A 20,261-nucleotide genomic window follows, 5' to 3' on the forward strand; every position below is an offset into this window, starting at 1 on the left:
GTGGCCGTGCGGTTCTAGGCGATGCAGTCCGGAACCGCGTGATTGCTACAGTCGCAGGTTCGAAGCCTGCCTCGGGCATGGATGTGTGTGATGTCCTTAGGTTAGTTAGGTTTAAGTAGTTCTAAGTTCTAGGGGACTGATGACCTAAGATGTTAAGTCCCATAGTGCTCAGAGCCATTTGAACCAAATCTGGACTGTAGGTTAATTGGGTCAGCATAACCACTCACAATTAGTGATACGTTATTGAGCATGTTGCCAAGATAAAGCATCTTAGTAATGGCAATCTAATTTCTGTTAACTCATATGACATCCCCATCACCAAACCCATCCACAGAGACTGTCACACAACCCTTCCCATTATACTGGAAAAATCAGACTCTGTTCTTTTTGAAAACACCATGTAGCTGGAATTATATTCTATGAAGTTAGCTTCCAAAGTGGGCGATTGTTGTTTTTATTTTGTACAACTATAAAAATAGTACAATAAAAAACTCACAAAAGTTTATTTACAGCATAGCCACACAGCAAAGTGCTGCTTCACAATTACAAAGGCAATAAATATAAATAAATGAGTTTCACAAATTCTTTGTGCAATGACAGACTTCTTTCTCCTACTAGCAATTTGTTATTATCGTGTACAAAATTCTTCACAGTTCTGGGCATAGCATAAATACTAAATGCATTACAACAAACAGCAATCTTATATTAACAAGGAAGAGACTTCTTTGAAAATTGTTCTTCCACATTTCCTGTAACACTTTCCAGGAATTAATCACTTTCACCACTATCCATTTCCTCCAAGGAGATTATCACACACAATGGCAATGAAGATATAAATCTGAATACATGTGCTTCTCACACAATGAGCTCATTATATGAGCTAAACAGTTCTCTTCTGTTCACCACTATGGTGATCAAGCCATTCCATCTTCATCTTTCCGGTTATCTAGCCGTTTAAGCTGGAAAAAAGAGAAAAATAGAAATAAGTCTGTGTCATTATAAATATACATATTGAAATCAGAGGCTGAAGCATGTATTGTAGAATGTAGAATTGAAATGTATTGAACTGTGTTGAATTTGGTATGATTCCACTGAAATGTATCTCTATCTGCACATTTCTCCTCCACTTTAACTCTATCTGTGATATATTCTCTACTTATAATATTATTTCAATGAGTATCTAGGATATAGACTAAAAGGCACAAACTGTTGCTGTTATTGTCATAGCATACAGGTCTTTGGAAACTAATGTGACACTTGTTTTGTATAAACATAAGTAACTGATTTAAGTTTGGTACCAACACAATCTTTTAGTCATTATGAAGTTTTGTAGGAACTACTGAATGTTCTGACACATTAGATGTCAGCAGTTATTGAATATTTCATATACAATCCCTCAATGAAATACCTAGTGGGCAGACAGGTCAGTAAATAAATAGTATATGCTCTGAAACTATCAATGTTTGGTGATTCTAATTTGCTTAGTCAGTGTTCAGCATCAGGAATGTGCTGATAAAATGGAATGACTTCAGCCTTTACAATGTGAACATCTGCAAATTTAATGTAGGATACTGAACCTAGTGTTATCACACTACCTTGATGCCAGTGTGCAGCTTTCACTGCAATTTTTTTTTCTTTTTTCTCTCCTCCTAATGTGTATATTGCTATGCTTATATATGGCCTGATGTCAAACTATATAACACTGTCAGTGTTCAGTGAAGTGTCAAAGTAGTTAAGATACTGAGGTTGTATTTGGGAGTAATAGGGCTCGGGGAGCCATCTGACTATCCAAAGAAAACCTATTTCTTTGCTTTTTTCTACATCTTCTAAACATTGTGATGATCCTCTGAATATTTTATGATTAATTTTTTCACATATAATTACAGAAACTGAGCTAAAATGGCATCGATGTCAGTGACCTTTAGCCTCTAACCACTCTCACCCATCTCACCACATTATTCAACTACTGTACCATTAGAAAGTCTGTGATGAGTACAATGTTCCTAGTGGATTCAGTGTTGAAACAATTCAGTGACCTGAAACATACAATACTTGTTCATAGTGTCTGGTGTCACCACTAGGCACATTATGTTTTATGTGCACTATCATGTAAGTATTTATATATGTGTGTGTGTGTGTGTGTGTAAATGAGATGCACGGTATTTTTTAGCATTAGGGATGCTTATAATTTCTTGGCTACATTCATTTTAAACTTCAAAGGTGTTTAACAAGGTGTAAGAACCTCAAATATATATTTTCATAAACTCATCCATGCTGAATTGTTCAGTACAAGATGAGTAACTTGTTATTATGAAAACATCAAAGAAATCTCCAACATTAATTAATACATTTTACTTTACTAACAGGTAGAAGTATCTATGAAGACAGGTATTATAATACCTCTTTATCCTGTACCTGAACTGGACTGTATTCCATGTTGACATCAGCCGATGGTGCAGCAAAAGCATTCTTGTATAACAGAGCAGCAGCAATACCACCTAGGATTGGTCCTAGCCAGTATACCTGTGCAATTAGTGATTCATCATTAGCATGTGTTACATTGTGGGACATATCAGAATATTAACTGTGGGAGCAGGTCATATAACTGAAGTGATACTGCACACAGTAAAACATTATTTCAATGAGTATCTAGGGTATAGACATTCACAGAGATCAGACAGAGGTTAACTTGGTTAAATCAGAAAGACTGGCCTGTCAACAGATGAAGTATGATAATGTAGTGAAGAATGAAGAGAGTATCTATTTATGTTGTTTTTTTAAATATCAACTGAACATATAAATTATAATTCCTTCTTGTCACAGGCTTCTTCTATTGTCTTTTTCTTTTTATTGAATCATCTCACAAGAAAGGAAAAGGCAAGAACATAAAAAGTTAGTAATTCTATTTTGAAGATAGGAGATCATGAAGAAGAGCAACCTGATGTAAACTAACAAGAAACTTTCTCAAAATTGCAGAGAGACTCAGAAGTTGGGAACAAGTAATATATTAAGGATTCTCATGAATGAAATAAAGAATAGATAAGATGATGGTCCATAAGTTATACGTGCAAGTATGTAACAGTCAATATTACAAACAGAACATACTGAGTGCTGTTGTGCGTTATTGCATATTTTAAACTTGAAGTGAAGTGATCTATATTCTCCATTTGTTAGCTTGTTTTGCTAGTTATGCTGATGGTTGACAGATAAATTGCAGCAAACACTATATTAGAAGATAACTAACCCAGTGATTCTCCCATTCATTGGCAATGACAGCCGATCCAAGTGTCCTTGCAGGGTTCATACTTGATCCAGTATAATCAACCTAGAAAAATGAAAATTGTTCAGAACATGCTACACATAGTCTTAAAATAATGAAATTCTTTCTACACAATTTACTTGTATCATACGTGTAAATTTATGTATTGTGCATATCTCAAAAGAATACTTTATAAAAATACAAATGGTATTTTTATTAGCTTGCAACCTTTATGAAGAATTGCAACAAATTCTTTCACAAGTTCAGCAGATGAAATTATAGTAACAGCTTCCATAAATGTGTACATTTTATCTACTGCTATTCAGGTTTTATTGATAATTTTTGATTTAATATGAGCAAATTAAATACAAAAAACATGCTCTGAACACCTGCAAGTCTTTTTGTATTACATCAGTTTCTAAACCATAGAAATGTATGTCCACAGCAGTGAAACATACTCCCGGGAAAATGTTGCCTATAGGCAGTAACATCCAAAACAGTTTTTGCTTTTAATTGAGAACCTGCAGATTTTACAAAAACTTCACTTACCTTCATGTTATATGTTCAGTCTTTGTATTACTGGTACCACTTCAAAAAACTACACAATACAGTAGCCAAAGGTACCATAATTAAATTGTTAAAGAAAAATGTTAATGTTTATTCAAGTATTATTCATAAATTGACATATAAGTGCAGAGGAATACTTACTGCAGCCAGATGTCCCATTGCAATTGTCAATCCAATAACCAGTGGAGCAAAACCCTTACTTTCTGGTTTGTTGACATCACAGACACCAAATACAACCAGGACCAGGACAAAGCCTAAGAAAAATTCAATACCAAAGCCTTGCACAGGTGTCACACTTTCTGCCACATTTGTCAGACCAAGTGAACCAGCCTTTTCTGGAGGAGTAAGAGCCTGAAACAAAAGTTGATTAGGATGGTTAGATTTGTTGAAAGATTTACATACAGTTCTGAAACAATCAAAGAGTACATTAAAATACACGAACCATCTTTCATTCGTGAATGAAACTGAGACACAGCCTATAAACATATTTAAAGTCAAATATGCGTATGTTTCACTCATTTTCCTTACACATGGAATTAAGATTCAAAATGAGGACTGCTATTATAGCTAACTAACAGAAACTTCCTATGTCTCACTGTAGCTCAATTGAAGTCGTTAGTTAAAACTTAATAAGCACAGAAATAAATCCAGGTTAAATCATTATGAAAATGGACTATTTGTAAACTGTAAATACACATGGATTGAAACTCTTTATGGAAAGTGATAAATAAGATGAAAAATGGGATTTTTATTTATAAATCAGTTGAATTGTTATCTAAAGTCTGCAAATGTAGAGTATATAGACTTAATTAAAATTAATAATACTGTAAGAAGGATGAAGTACAAAGTGTTTGTTACTGCTCACTGATATTTGTAACAGATTGAATATGTGAGGGGTGAAAGTTTACTACCACATGTTGAACTCTGCTCTACTTGGTCAATACAGAGTATCACATTTCCCATGTGCTGCCACAACTGCTTGTTTGATTAATTAAAAACCACTCCAGCTGCTGTATAGCCTCTATATTAGGTCATTTTCAAGTGCTTCTTTACAGTAAAGTTTTCATAACCACTTGAAAATTGCCTAATACAAAGCCTGAAACTAGTATTGGACTAAATAATGTTCTACACACTAAACGGAGCACCTTTTCATTAATCATTACAGAGTGCCACATTGATGGAACCATAATTAACCTATGTTACCTAAATATCATGAATCATGGAGAGAAAGGACAGTAAAGTGTTAAATATAAGAGATAGATAAATATTTTGAGATTAAGCATCCTTATGAATAATTTTAAAATTTTTAACTGGCAAGTGAATGAACAGAACTAAGAGGATGCAGTGTGTTTCATAATATATAAACCATAACATCCATAAAATTCAGGAGTAAATTATTTATAACTTGTGGAGTAACATAATAAAAAAATGACACTGGATATTTTAAATGTGTGTTATCAAAACTTACCTTCAAGATTGCACTTCCTGTGATGGATCCTACACACTGAGTTATTATATACAACAGCCCCTTAAGTATTGTGATATTTCCCGTTACAAGCATGCCAGCAGTAACTGCCGGGTTCACGTGTGCTCCACTCACATGCCCCACAATCTGTAAAATAAGGTATTGCAAAACTCAGATTAATTCCAAAAATGTACGTCCTTCGTTCACATTAAGAAAATGTTTCTTGGACAGTATGAAACAAAGAGATGCAAGTTTCTGTCAGTGCTTTAGGATCACATAAAATTTATCAAATAACTAGGTATGAATAACTGATACTGTATTTTATCTTGCTGCATCAAAGTATAATTACGACATACAGTGACGTATGTAATATCTGTAACACATCCATAATATTACCTGCACAATTGCCATGATGACCAGACCAAATGTAAGTGCAATGAGAACCTGGCTGGATGTAGCACCTGGTACATTACCAGCATATACACAACTTCCACATCCAAAGAAGTTCAGCAGCAAGGTACCAATAAATTCTGCTAGCAGACATCTCCAGATTCCATTTTTATCAGTTATGTCAGCAATTCCAAGCCTTTCCTTGAATCCTCCAGCCATTTTGAGCAGTAATCTGAAACAGCATAACTTAAATATTAGCATTAAAGCACTTGGGATCTATAACTTGCATATACAGGCTTTGTATCAAAAAATTTGTAATTTAAAAATGTGCTTTCATGAAAATTGACAACTGTAATTCAGTTATCATTCATTGCAGTTACACTTACACTATTATAAAAACAGGCCTGTCCTATGTAAATATATAAGTTATAATGGAAAATTAGCATGGCTTTCAATTATTAAGAAATTTTAAGTGCAAGGGCAGCAGTGTATGAGTAACATGGAAAGTGTTAATCAGTGTTATTGGCTGCAATACCAAAAATCTTAGATATAATTCTATTTTCAGTATGATTTTTCACCTTCATTCAACATCATACAGGATTACATCGGTAGAAATTTGAACTAGCATTTGGGAAGGACCATAGTCAGACTCCAATTTAGTCATCCTTATTCAGTTTTTTCTTTGTTAGAGTCCCAATGTGACTCCTTCAACAATCCAACTGTAAACACTGCATTTAGCTCCCTTCATTAAAAGCTTTCCTGTTTTACATACAGTATGCTGCCAGTGAAATGCAACCCTCTGTTAATAAGTGCCCAGTAGTCTGAGGTAAGCTTAAACTAGGAAGATCCTCTTCATATTTTTCGGCAGCTAAAAAAGTTTATTTTAGTGGCACAATCGCATACAGTGTCTATACAGGCCTATTGGTAATGCTTATGTTTCGAAGTGGCCACATCGCTATTCGCCTCGCTAAAAAAGAAAAAAAGTCTGTTAAATATTGAAGCCCTTTGAAGTTGCTCTAAGAAATTGCTTAAACTCTTGTCATTTTTGTAAGCTTCATTATTAAACGATTACGTAATGTTTATTGCGATCACAAGATTAAGTTACATTTCGGATAACAATGTAATTATTCATTTTTGGCTGATGGATTTATTGACACTCCAGTCAACTTTAATTATGCCCCTACTCGCTCTCTAGGCGGTTTTGTCATATTAGAGAACAGCGGCCTTATGAAATTTGTTTTGCGGTACAGGTACCCATATTACGATACCATTCGTAACATAACATTTTTCAGAGAAGTGCCAATCTACCGTCGCACACTTGTGTGTATTTACACATCTATAATCGTGTGTGTTGTTTTTAGAAATGATTCGTTTCAAAACTTAATGCAATATAAAGGTCGTTTGCAAAGTGGTTTCTTTTTGAATGTTACTTTCACGGGTGACCGCAGCTGAACACCCGTATGCCACTAGCCCCTATCTTTGTAACGGATATTGTGTGGGGTACGGGCCTCGCTGGTAGCTAGTTTAGCGGAGCATAAACAAGTCAGAAACCGCTGTCAAGCGCAGCTGCACTTTCGTGGCGGTTCCGGTCTCGCACACGCAAAACACCGGACAAAGAGTACATTTTTCCGCTGGGAAGAAGAGGGACTTTCAGGTTCGTGTTCGGCGTGCGAGCCACAATGAAGCAATAATGAGACCAAATATTCCTTCTTGTTTTTGTATGCGGTCGTGACACATCACAGTGAAGAATTTAATTATTCTTTTGTAACTTTTGGAAAAACACAAACAGATTGTAAATGTTTCATACTTTTTTACGACCATTGAGTTCATATGTAACCGCGTTTGACAACAAATGTCCGTAATATGCCAGATAATGACAGAATTACAACCTCAAAATTAATCTGGATTAATCTGGCAGGTGGGCGATATACATATGAGTTCTGCAATAACTGCTCGAAAGTAATGTGCTCCTAAAATAGCGAAAAATCTGTTCTAATTCATTTTATGTACTCACAGGAGCAGGACGTATACGGCATAAAATACCACTAAAGAATCTTCCATAGGTACTTGAAAATGGCCTATGAGCTAAATTGTACAACCTTACATGAAATAAAGAGAATGGCAGCTGAAGGTATCAAGAAATCTTTCAAAAAATAAAAGTGGTAGTTCACATATTAGAAAAAATTCTCTTTTAGGGTACCAACTTCTTCTAACAGCTCAAGTGGAAACTAATAATGTGGAATGTGAATTTTTCCCGAGCTCAAGTGGAAACTGATAATGTGGACTGTGAATTTTTCCCGGCGGATTTACTGTTTGTGCATGAAGGGTGAGGTTTACCTTTCGAAATATCTGCTGTCTTGGTCTATACTAACCGGTTGCACTCCTGTCAACTTTTGAAATAGAAATTACGAAATGAGCAGGTTAGTGGCAGTATAAGAAACCCTGCAAATCGCAGCCGATAAATATTCCATGTTATTACTAAATGAGTATTTTCACTTGCGTAAAGAATAGCATGGCAAATAGAGAATGGGCAGCACGAATGAGATGGCAGAGGATTAAAAACTTTCTGACGACACACATAGATCCGTCACATCTCACATCAATTAACGATTTAAGATATTCGGGGTACTGATATGCGTGTCAGTCATACTTTCGTTTCCGCGAATTTTTTTTTTTCGCACGTAGGGTACTGAATTTTGTGCCCTGCTACTAAGCTGCTTTATGGCCCAATTTACTACCTCTATAATTAAAACCATCGTTTCTTGGCAAGTAGCACACATTTTTATGCATCTTCTTTCACGTTCAAGTTGTTAATGAAAGGTGAATGGAAGGACGAATGAGTGAGGGCTCAGGAAATCCGGCTTTCATTTGCAAGGGAACAATGCCGGAATTTGTCTCTAACGATTTAACTAAACTATAGTGAATGTAAATACGAATGGATGGGTGGGTATGTGAACTCCGTTCATCCCGAACATGTGTACAGTGTTTCAACCGCAGTTCCATCTCAAGCAGTGTGAAAAGTCAGATATCCTATGAAAGTCATAGGGCATACCAGTTTTAATCGTACACGAGTTTGGTCGCACCCTCTGGCCTGGGCACATTAATTGTTGTGATTTGTTCCTTCCTTTGTTTCTCTGTATTATATCAATGTGTGAAACTAACTGAGAAATTTCTCAGGAAAGTGAAAAGGCTTTCATGATCCTGCAAAGCGAACTCAATACTGCACATTAATAGGGAACGTATGAACGTAATCAGTATCAAACTGTACAGCTGCAGTTGCCAGAGTCTTATTGCACTTTCGCATAACGGCGAACCAACAACATCCCATATTTCCGTCTCAACTGTCTACCACTTTGTTATTCTGATCCTGCTATAAATGAGTTAACGGTTTAATTTTGTTTTGGACGCGTTTTTCTCATTTAGTAAGGTACAGGTGTTTCTGAGGAAAGGGCCCGACAGGAAGAGTGGAGTCATTATGAGGCTGAAAGCTTTGAGGTGAAATATATTTGCGAGTGCTGTACTATTTGTGGACCCACAAATCATGTTTTCCTGAAACCGGTGTCCGTGATCATCCCGAAACGCTTAGCGGCGTATCGGTTCTTTGTATGCATAGTGACTGTGATACTTGACTGTGGCTTACGAAACTGCCTGAGGGCATATATGATAAAAGTTTGATGCGCCCTGTGAGATCAGTCTGCTAAGCTGTCGTTTACAAATACCATTAATAATGAATTTACACCGTCTGTTCAAAAAGTTTCGAGAACTGTAAATAACAGATGTGCATTCGACCAGTCAGTTGTGGGCAGGCAAAGTTGTTACCCAATGGACGTGCGGCCGTATACGTTATTGTGTCACAAATGGCAATGGAGCAACGAAATGAACATCTCTAAATCATGAGTTCAAGATATTCTCCAGAATGTTCTGAAGAAGATAAAAGTGTGTGCAGTGTTTGCCCCACACACCTTGACTCCCGAATAAAAGCAACAATGTAACTTGATTGAAACGGAAAATTCGGACATTCCTTTCTGGGAAAAATCGTCGCAATTGACGAGACTAGCTGTTATCAATACGACTCTACAACAAAAGATACTGTAGAATGGGCCTTTGATGATTCGCCAAGACCGGCAAAGCAGTAGATAGGCGTAAAAATTAAATGTCCATAGGTGTAGAAAACATATTGCACCAATAATTTGATGAAGCAGGATTTTTTGTCACTGATAGTGTCTTAAATCTGTTATTCACAGGCCTTTCTATATCCTAGCCAGCAGAAAGCTGACGTTCCTGCTCTAAATGAACTATTTGGAGCAAGTTAGAAGCAAGAATCATCTGTGGAATCTCATAAGCACCAACGCAGTATAGATCTGTTAAGAAACTGTGTAAGCAACTGCAGTTTGAAACAAATAGATCGCTTCTGTGTATACGAAATGCATCACAGAGCTGCCCGTCCTTGTACGGCAAGTTACAGGCACAAGCAAGGAAATCACTCGTCCCGGATACCTCGTTTCTTTTATAGATGTTCAGCTTGAACGCGTCAGTAACAAAAGATAATAGACTTTAGAATGAACATTTCACAGGGAAGTGGAGAGTACGCTACAATGACAAATGGAAATGGCGTGCCGAATCGGAACTCGAGCCTCGAGCTTAGGTTTTTGCAAGCAACGCTCTTCCGAACTAAGCGAACACTACAGCCATATCCAAAGCTGCTGTGGTTAACACAGAACTCGCAGTCGGGAGAACGACAGTTCAAATCTCCGTCCACATTTAGATTTCACATGATTTCCCTAGAGCACTACACGCAAATGCTGGGATGGTTCATTTGGCAGATTTCGTCCCCTATGCTTTCGTAATACGAGCTTATGTTCCGTGTCTAATAACCGCGTTGCCAACGGGACAATAAACTCTAATCTTCCTTCCAAAGCTGATGACTGCCCGTACAAACTACACACGACTCACGCCCGGTCCTCACAGTTGTGCTTCAGTAGCTCAGATGGTAGAGCACTTGCCCGCGAAAGGCAAAGGTCCCGAGTTCGAGTCTCGGTCGGGCACACAGTTTTAATCTCCCAGGAAGTTTCATATCAGCGCACACTCCGCTGCAGAGTGAAAATCTCATTCTGGAAACATCCCCCAGGCTGTGGCTAAGCCATGTCTTTGCAGTATCCTTTCTTCCAGGAGTGCTAGTTCTGCAAAGTTCGCAGGAGAGCTTCTGTAAAGTTTGGAAGGTAGGAGACGAGATACTGGCAGAAGTAAAGCTATGAGAACCGGGCGTGAGTCGTGCTTCGGTAGCTCAGATGGTAGAGCACTTGCCCGCGAAAGGCAAAGGTCCCGAGTTCGAGTCTCGGTCGGGCACACAGTTTTAATCTGCCAGGAAGTTTTACACAGTTGTTCTCTAGCAAGCCTTGCTGGTCTAACAAGAGAACTTCTGTAAGATTGGAAAGAGTAAGAGAAATGCATAATATGGCTAGGTGTCAAAATAGGGTAGCATCAAATTGCAAATCCGAAGATCGGGGGAGGGGGGGGGGGGGGGGAGAGGTTCTGTTTTCAGTCCGTCTTGGGACTTCTTCTACTTCTCATCTTTTTTTAACCTCTGACAATGATTTGTGTACGTGGAAAATGCCAAACTGCACCGTGGTCTGGAGTCTAGGTGAATCTGTATGTCTCCATATGGCACACAGGTTAGAAGTTCAAAGGTCGAAGGAAGGTGAGGGCAAACCACCTCCAATTTGACCATGGCCAGTAAAGCACTACAGCGTTTAAAGAAACCTGCCGACTGAGGACAGCTGTGCTCTGGACGCTATAGATAAAGACGGACAGAAACTTCGAGTTTGTCCCTGTCACTGACTTGAATGCTTCAGTTGCTACGACCTGAGCCCGCGAAAGTTGAAGGACTAGGTTCACGCCTTGTCCAGGTACTCAGCTGTAATCTCTGTGAATACTTCAAGAGCAATATTTGCTGTTTGTTTCTCGACTTTCTTCACGTCTAACGTTACAGGGCAACAGGCGATGACTCCCGTAATTTAGTGAATGAAGCCATAAAAAGGATTTGCAACGTGCTCTGTAACAGCGCAAAAAGTAGAGCTTTGCTTCGCCTACGTTTTCGACACGGAAATAATCCAATGTTGTCAGTTAGGATACAAATAATGAGAAGCTAGGCACTCGAGGAAAGCGAGCTGCTGTGCGGTAACGTTGTCTCCGAAATTGCATACACTGGGTGCGACTGCGGGTGTTTGTTTCCGGAAGCAGGCGCGGTCATGAGCAACCTCCATTCCACTGTTTGAGGTCAGTGGCACGGGCGCCAGACCCTTCAGGCAGCTCGTTTGGCCGTTTCCCTGACTGATCTTTATTGGCGGTCGCTCGCCAAGCTATAAATGAGAAAGCGACCGTTCACCTCAACCGGCTAACCTCATTATACGAATAAGTATGGCCGTGCGGGCGTTGCTTTCACGTTGCATCCATTCTGCAGCGCGCCATCTGGGAGAAGACGTTTCGCTTTGCACACAACCCAACCAGTATGTGTGTCCTACATTTATTAATCCAAATCGCGACTGCTTCAGAGTTCTAAATAATATTGAAAAAACATGTAAATATCTATCAGCGAAAAGGTGACCAAATACGTGTAACGTCCTCTCCACCTCCAGCCAGTCAGTAGAATTAAGTGTCTGGTAATGAAGACAGCGCTGGGAGGAGGGGAAAATGGAGCTCTTCGTTTACTCACTGCAGACGAAGAACTGGATTTTCTGTTTAGCCTTTTAACATCGGTATTGCTATACTTTAGAGGAATGAATAAGAAGAATATGGAAAAACATCGCCTTTGGAATACTGCACGGCTCTAGGTGCTTCAGTCCGGAACCGCGCTGCTGCTACTGTCGCAGGTTCGACTCCTGCCTCGGGCATGGATGTGTGTGATGTCCTTAGGTTAGGTAGGTTTAAGTAGTTCTAAATCTAGGGAACTGATGACCTCAGATGTTAAGTCCCATAGGGCTTAGATCCATTTGAACTAATACTGCACGACAGCACACATCGTGTGTGGTCGATGATTGGCAGAATCTTTTCTTTCCTTTGTATACACACATCAGGAAATTCCACGGTGATACATGTAGCAGATACCGAACATTTGATGAAACATACAGCAAGGTAATGTAAGATGTTCGAAATCCCTCTCAAAAGCAGTACGCTATATGGAATGAGTCAAGGCCTCTGATAATGACTACAGACGCGTTAGATCTATGAAATCTGTTTCTTTGTCCAGAAATCGGACTTTTCGGATGCGCGCTTGGAGCTACACCCCACTATCTGAAATGGTTCCTGCTAGGTTAGATGCGCAGCACATATGTGATATCTAAAAGACTAATGCTTCGGCATTCTATCATGAAGTAGATACCTCTCGCTTCTTGGTGGTGGAAAATACTTCATCAACGGAGTTTTGTCTGCTATGGAAAGGTGGTGGTATGCAGCTCATGAGCAGCAGACTGTGAGCAAACGACTGTTGGAAAAACGAATTTACTTTGCATTATTTCATGTAGTGTTACACTGCTGTTGGCAACGTTTCTAATGGTTAGAAACTCTGAAGTGTGGTAACCGCCTTGGTGCTATTCGAGAAAAATAAACTGTGACGGCACTGGGTGCATCCTATCCTTTAATTTACACTAGTGCACGCCTCCTCCCCCCCCCCCTCAAAAAAAAGAAAAAACCACTACACTGCCCAAGCCCTCATCATGATCATCCACACGATGCCGAAATATATATTTGACTCACAGTGTTGGAGAAGGAAAATTAAAATTTTATATCCCTTCGATGACAAGGTGATTATAAACGTAACGCAATATCGAACAAATGTGGGAAAATCAGTGCGATGCCTCGTTTCAAAGCACCTGGCAGTCTCGGTGAAGCTATTTATGGAAACCACATGGATAGCTGAACGTGCTGTTCCTCCCAATGCTAGACAGTGCCTTAACCACTGCGCCTTCACACTTACGTACAACTCCAATTTAGCACGGAGAGGAACTCTAAGCTATTACTTCAATACGCTCCATCAGTATCCGCGGAAACTGATCACTTTTTTCGGGAACGTAGGCGAATTTAGTACGACTGAGATTTATTTATTTATTTCGAACCAAATATAATCTTTAGCAGGGAAAAGCGTCCCATTGTCCATCGAGCCACAGACAACATCGTAGGAGATGACAACGTTAGGTGATACAATGAAATGAAGTAACTAACGAATTCATTCTCGAAGTACCTATGCGGATAGTTTAGGTAAGCTATTCAGATTAGCTGTCCTGAATGCTGTTATATTAAATATACGCAGGTATTCATACTCACATATCTCCGACGGCTTAAAACCACTGATTTCTACGTTTCAGTAACCACCTTTAAACCACCTATTCTAAAATGTACAGCTTCTTTCATGTCGATGAGGATCAAGTTCACATTTTTATATTATCGTGCTTATACTTGTATTTAATACCAACCCGAAAATAAACTAATCATCGTTTTATGAATCAAGTAAAATCGCGGTGAAGTGTAAACAGAATATAAGAAAGAATTGGTGTGTCATCGTACTCGAATCAAGAATACTTCATCTGACACTTGTGTTTAGCTTCTTCACCAGAACAGAAATACAACTAACACTCGGTTGGCAGTCGTTCGTTGGTAGAGAGAAAGTTCAACTTCTGTAGACAGTTTCAAGCGCAGTTTCCACACTCGAATTTGTAGTTTATCATTGTTGTGTGTGTGGAAATTTTGTATTTACCAGAATTACATCACTCCCAATCTGATGTGACTCAATAGTAGTGGAAACTACTACAAAAATCTTTGACGTTTCAAATGATTGATTCAGTGACATCCTGAGCTTTCGGCTTTGCAATTAATCTGTCTTAACGTATCATTATCTAGTAAGAAATAGTCCCTTAAAATCATGTATGATCCACAAGAATTATATCACAAATACCATGTCGTTTCATTTAGAGCCATACCTCATTTCTATTATTTACGGCTCTGAAGTACCTTACAGAAAATGCAAATGTTTAATGTGTTTATGATACGCATACTGTGTAAATATAAGGCAGTGTGAAACAATAACGGTCCATTACTTGTTTCCGTTTCCATCTCTTTCACTGATTTACTTCAACAAGAACTCTGTTCGCTGTTTGCAGTGTTAAAGTAATGTGAGCTGTTTGGTTGACTGTGCATTGTGCTGGTCTGTATGAATATGTATATGTTATGGAATTGGTCGCTCATCGTGCTATTGAGCTCCATAATTGAAGCAATAAAGTCGAACACAGTAATATTTGTTTAGCTGACTATGGAAAATAGCTGAAAATCCATACCAAATTAGGCGGGTTAGTACGCCATTACGTAGTGTCAAATGACGTCTTGCATCCATCTTCGGTATAAAAAAAATGATATCTTTGGGCAATTCAGTGGTAGCCTTTCTACCTCGCATGTAGTTATCACAGGTTGTGTTTTGACAATTGGGGACCGGAGCTTCCCTTTCAAGTTTTCACCAAGTAATGGAGCCCGAGTTTTATTTTCATGTGCTGTCCGTCCCTTTCAAAACACAGCACACTATTTTTTCCAGTTGCTCAACACTATCATATAATATTCTAAAAAGTATTCACAGTTTATTATTGAAAGAGCGCAAATAAGGAACTGATTGAACCAGAGGTCCATGGTGACGTGAATGTTGTTACCGCGTCGTATTCACGCGTAGAAGCTTGTGTTTTGTAAAAAGAATATTACGTGACTTCCTGATTAGGGTGCTTCAGTGAGTGACAGATGTCTTGACTCTTTTCTCTGGCTTCACCAGCAGAGTCACTCAACAAACAAGGAAAGTGTTCGATACAATATCTATATTTGTGTCACATCGTGCAGCATGTTAGCAGAAGACGGTACTGTAGTTCAATTACAATTTTTAATCTGGTTGTATTTCTTAGTTTCCGTGTTTTGATGGTTACATCCTGACGATGGCTCATCTTTGCTATGTTCCTGTTGCAGTTTCTTCTCAAACGTGAAACGTTAACTAACGGAGCACAATTTGATGCAGCGGTTTTGGCACAATTCAGATACGAAAAGAATTTTTTCATTTCATTTGTTAACATTAGCACATATCGAAAGTGTACGTGTGTGCGATGCTCATAAATTAAATACGCCATTAAATGTTTACATAGGACAACTTTATTTTCCTGCCTCTTTAGCCGTGTTAAACGAGACAATGACATAACATGATGTTCGCATGTTCCTGGCTCATTCTGTATGCTGTTAGCTACGTGACATGCCATGTTGTGTGGTGGCTGCGAACGTGGGTAACGTTGGCCACACAGTTATATCTCTGTGGGAGTGTCGTTTTCAGGTGTGCTTTATAAGCAGTACATCCTGCACAGTTTCAGACAGAACGTGAATAGAAGACTTTAAAAGGCAGTATTTGTGTTCAGATTTATCTGTAAAAGCAAAACGGCCTCGAGATGTTTTCCACTGTTATTACATTACATCAGCGAAGTATGGAGAAGTCAGTGGGAAGAATCGTCAGTGTTCAACGGTCATCTGATTGAAAAGCCTTCCATGCGAGTTCCAGGTTTCACACTCCCCAGACGCCAGTGGACAACTATCAACCGCATCCGAACAGGACAAGGGAACTGCGGATATCTAAAGCACTAATGGGGCTGGGCAACATCTCCAGATTGTGTCTGTGGAGCTCCCCCGCAAATAATAAATCACATTGTTGGTGAATGCCCGAAACGAGCCTTCGGGGGATCAATAAATGACAACCACCGTGCATCACCTGAAGGGCTCAACTGGATTAACAGATTGGACTTGGAAATCTAAGAACTTGTGTCGTGTGTCCATAATTTAGCACAATACTTTGGACATTTGATTCTGTACCTGTATTTTGCTTGTCATTTCTTACACTGTAAACTCTTAAAATTATGTATTTGATACAAGCTCTGTATCATCATGCTATAAATGAATAACTACACAGCTGAATTTCTCGTAGGAGACGCCACACAGCTTCGCAGCGGCCAGTGTGTTGATATGTCGGGTGCCAAGCAGTGGGATTGGCGCTTGGCAACAAGTTCCCCTGTGAGTGTCTTCCCTGGCGCTAGTAGTGCTGCGTATTTGAGAGACCACTAGCGCGGCGGGCAGCAGTGGACGCCAGCTGGCGTGCTTCGCAGAGTGCTGTACGCTAGAGCAGCCGTGCCAATGTACTCCTGTTGACGTGCCCATGCCTGGGGTCGTTATACAAACAGCATCTGCTTTCATCGCAAGCATTTAGTGGCTCGCCACGATATCTTGTTCTAGAAAGATATTCCGTTGGCCGTTCTAAGAATGACATCTGGCCGTTTGTCCGCAATCATCTAGATTAGGGTGTCCATTCGTCCCGTTTTCCCCGGGACAGTTTCGTTTTTTTTTCTAAAAAGTCCTGTTTGGGGACGTTCAAATGTCCCGCATTTTCTTATTTCCCTTCGGTAAAGTATTTTACGCTATGGGACGTTTGGCCGGCCGGAGTGGCCGAGCGGTTCTAGGCGTTACAGTCTGGTACCGCACGACCGCTACGGTCGCAGGTTCGAATCCTGCCTCGGGCATGGATGTGTGTGATGCCCTTAGGTTAGTTAGGTTTAAGTAGTTCTAAGTCCTAGGGGACTGATGACCTCAGATGTTAAGTCCCATAGTGCTCAGAGCCATTTGAACCATGGGACGTTTGATTACTGCACACTGAGCAAGTATATACGCTATGAAAAGCCACTTGTACAACGGCGAGTTTACTTTTATCACTGTAGTGGAGGTACTGTAGTATGTACGTTGTGCAAATAAAACTTTGCGATTGACATAGTGGAAGGTCTAACATTGTGAATCACGTTAAAATGAAGAAACATCGCACGAGTGTTCAAGCGAAAATACGCCTCTTGATGAAATATGTAAAAGCGAGAAGTATGGTGACAATGTGGCACAATAATTGTAAAACCTCATTTGGGATCATGTGAGCCGTGCAGGGTAGCCGCGCGGTCTGAGGCGCCTTGTCATGGTCCGTGCGGCTCCACCCCATCAGAGGTTCGAGTCCTTCTGGAATGTGTGTGTGTGTTGTCCATAGCGAAAGTTAGTTTAAGTTAGGGTACGTAGTGTGTAGGCTTAGGGACCAGTGACCTCAGCAGTTTGGTCCCATAAGACCTTACCACACATTTCCAAATTTGGGATCATCTGAGTCCATGATCCAAAGGTAAACTTCTATGTCCATCAAATTTTGTCAATACATTTTTTTGACCCGTTTCTTTCCTTAATTGTTTCACGTTTTTTATAAAGTTTTTCTAATCTAGATTGATACTACTTTCATTTCCATAGTTCTACTTTTACTTCGTTTCACTCAGAATGTCTATTAAAGAATTTATAGAAACTGAAAATTAATTCATTTCTAGGGTATCTACCATAGACTTATCATGAATGGTAAAATGTTCGTTCCATTCCAGAGCTGAATGGTACGTCTTTGTAGTTCACAAGATAAGGCGTCCCAGATATGTCTTGCTTCCTGTCCAAACATCCTGATTTGAATTTACTGCAGCTTTTGAACGTCACTTAGGATGAATATTAAAATGTTCCTTCAAAAAAGTTACGAACGATACTTCCCCTATCCTCGTCTCATGCAAGCTTGTCGTACGTTTATGATTACCTCGATATCAACGGCAGTTAAACTGAAACCTTCTTTCCCTCTTTTTCCTATAGTCTTCGTCCAAAGAATAAGATTTTTGTGCCTACCATGAAGAACATTTCTCCAGAATCCAGACAATTGGGATCAACGTTTAGGCAGGTATTTCCAGTCCCATGTTTGGGCTGGAGCAAACAGCCTCAATTTCTTGGAACGTGTATCATTTCTGTTGCTATAGGACGTAACATTGTTTGCCAACAAAAACGTTTCCAGCATTAAATCGCACAATTTGACTTCGTGCGAATAGTACTACATCATTTCTTCTGAAAGCATCCCTACCATTCCCACTTCAACCGCGCTGCTGCTACGGTCGCAGGTTCGAATCCTGCCTCGGGCATGGATGTGTGTGATGTCCTTAGGTTAGTTAGGTTTAAGTAGTTGTAAGTCTAGGGGACTGATGGCCTCAGATGTTAAGTCCCATAGTGCTTAGAGCCATTTGAACCATTCCCTTTTCGTGGTCTTGAATGTCACTGCAAGTGATCAGAAACGTGATGTATAAGGTCGCTGCAAGTCATCTGAAACGTGATGTATATCTCACTCCTAGTTATCCGAAACCCATACGTAGGTCATGGAATGAAAGCGACTATGGACAGTTTTGAAATGGAGCGAAAATCTGATAGACATCAGGAGTATTTGAAAATAACTGTATTCTCTCCGAATTCAATGATGTCCACTTTAGACAACTGTAGCAGAATAGTGTCTATCGGTATTGGAAACAAAAAAGAAGCCTATTCAATTCGTCTTGTTTTATGTACCCTGGAGATATGTATTCGATGTTAACTTTCGCTCTGTGTCGTGACTAGCTTACATTTCGCACAAAAACGTAGCGCCATTCCTGCAGTCTGCTGCCTTCACCAACCAATATGGGAAAACTATAGGACCTCTTGATATTCAGAACACAAATTCAGCGTATGTTAACGTGGTATAAGAATGATTTGATTGCATCGCCTTACATCTGGAACGTTTTGATGCTTTCAGCACTAACCTGCCGAGTCCACTGGTGACAAAGGCCTACGAGACGCACCCGCGACTGCCGCGCACAGAACTGAGCCGTGTAGCCGCCCCACGGCTGTCAGATGACGGTGCAGTAGGTCCGAGCTGCTGATCAATGAGAGCGGCGTAGCTGTTAGCGCGTTCCACTTGTCTGAGTCTGGTCACGCGGCTTGCGACAGCCGACAAGGTCTAACTCACACGGAAGGTCGGCCCCGGGGCTGACATCTACACGCACATTAACGCTCCGCTGCATACGTAGACGAGGACGTGCCGAACCGTTATTGATTATTCCTTTTCCGCTCCTCGACATGAAAGGTGAAGACGACACGCTCCGAGGTTCAAAATATTTAGAGCCCGCTTTTATTCTCATTGGGAGCAATTGAAAGTAATAAAATGTTCACAATGTCGTCACCATAGGGGTGTGACTGATACGTACCCTTTGCGGCTTTAGCAATCACATGACGAAAGGCGCATATCATCTCTGCTCTCCCTCGTATCCAGAAAGGCCCAGGCGGAACGGTCAGTAATAATAATAATGTCGTGTGACGAGGGCCTCCCGTCGGGCAGACCGTTCGCCTGGTGCAAGTTTTTCGATTTGACGCCACTTCGGCGACTTGCGCGTCGATGGGAACGAAATGATGATGATTAGGACCACATAACAACCACTTCTTCGTTATCGATACAGTGAAACAAATCTCTTCTGCTACAAGCTCTTTGCTTTCCATATTTGGCGAAGGGATTGTATAGACCAAAAAGATAAAAAATTATGCAGTGAACATGCGCTCTAAAATGATCTTAAGAGCTATGAGCATTTGTTCAGTAGAAGAGATGTGTTTCACAGTAGCGAAGATGAACAAGTATGCTCTTCAGAACCGCGTTTACTGGAATTTTTT

At 39.9% G+C, this 20,261-nt stretch overlaps 1 protein-coding gene across 2 annotated transcripts in view; it reads right to left on the reverse strand.

Moving 5' to 3' along the window:
- Window positions 1–425: 425 nt before the first annotated feature.
- Window positions 426–20,261, reverse strand: part of LOC124555069 (aquaporin AQPAe.a) — a 29,650-nt gene continuing 9,814 nt past the window's right edge. Inside the window, exons 2-7 of one of the 2 annotated variants that reach the window (XM_047128854.1) lie at window positions 5,688–5,913; window positions 5,295–5,438; window positions 3,968–4,177; window positions 3,245–3,325; window positions 2,416–2,523; window positions 426–959 (exon numbers count right to left, since the gene is read on the reverse strand). In XM_047128854.1, coding sequence (XP_046984810.1) covers window positions 915–959; window positions 2,416–2,523; window positions 3,245–3,325; window positions 3,968–4,177; window positions 5,295–5,438; window positions 5,688–5,900 — 801 coding nt within the window. In that variant the 5' untranslated portion in view covers window positions 5,901–5,913 and the 3' untranslated portion in view covers window positions 426–914. Of the gene's footprint in view, window positions 960–2,400; window positions 2,524–3,244; window positions 3,326–3,967; window positions 4,178–5,294; window positions 5,439–5,687; window positions 5,914–20,261 lie in introns of both variants that reach the window. The other variant, XM_047128853.1, reaches the window with a different exon arrangement.

Source organism: Schistocerca americana, chromosome X (assembly GCF_021461395.2).
Source record: "Schistocerca americana isolate TAMUIC-IGC-003095 chromosome X, iqSchAmer2.1, whole genome shotgun sequence".
NCBI classification, from domain to species: domain Eukaryota; kingdom Metazoa; phylum Arthropoda; class Insecta; order Orthoptera; family Acrididae; genus Schistocerca; species Schistocerca americana.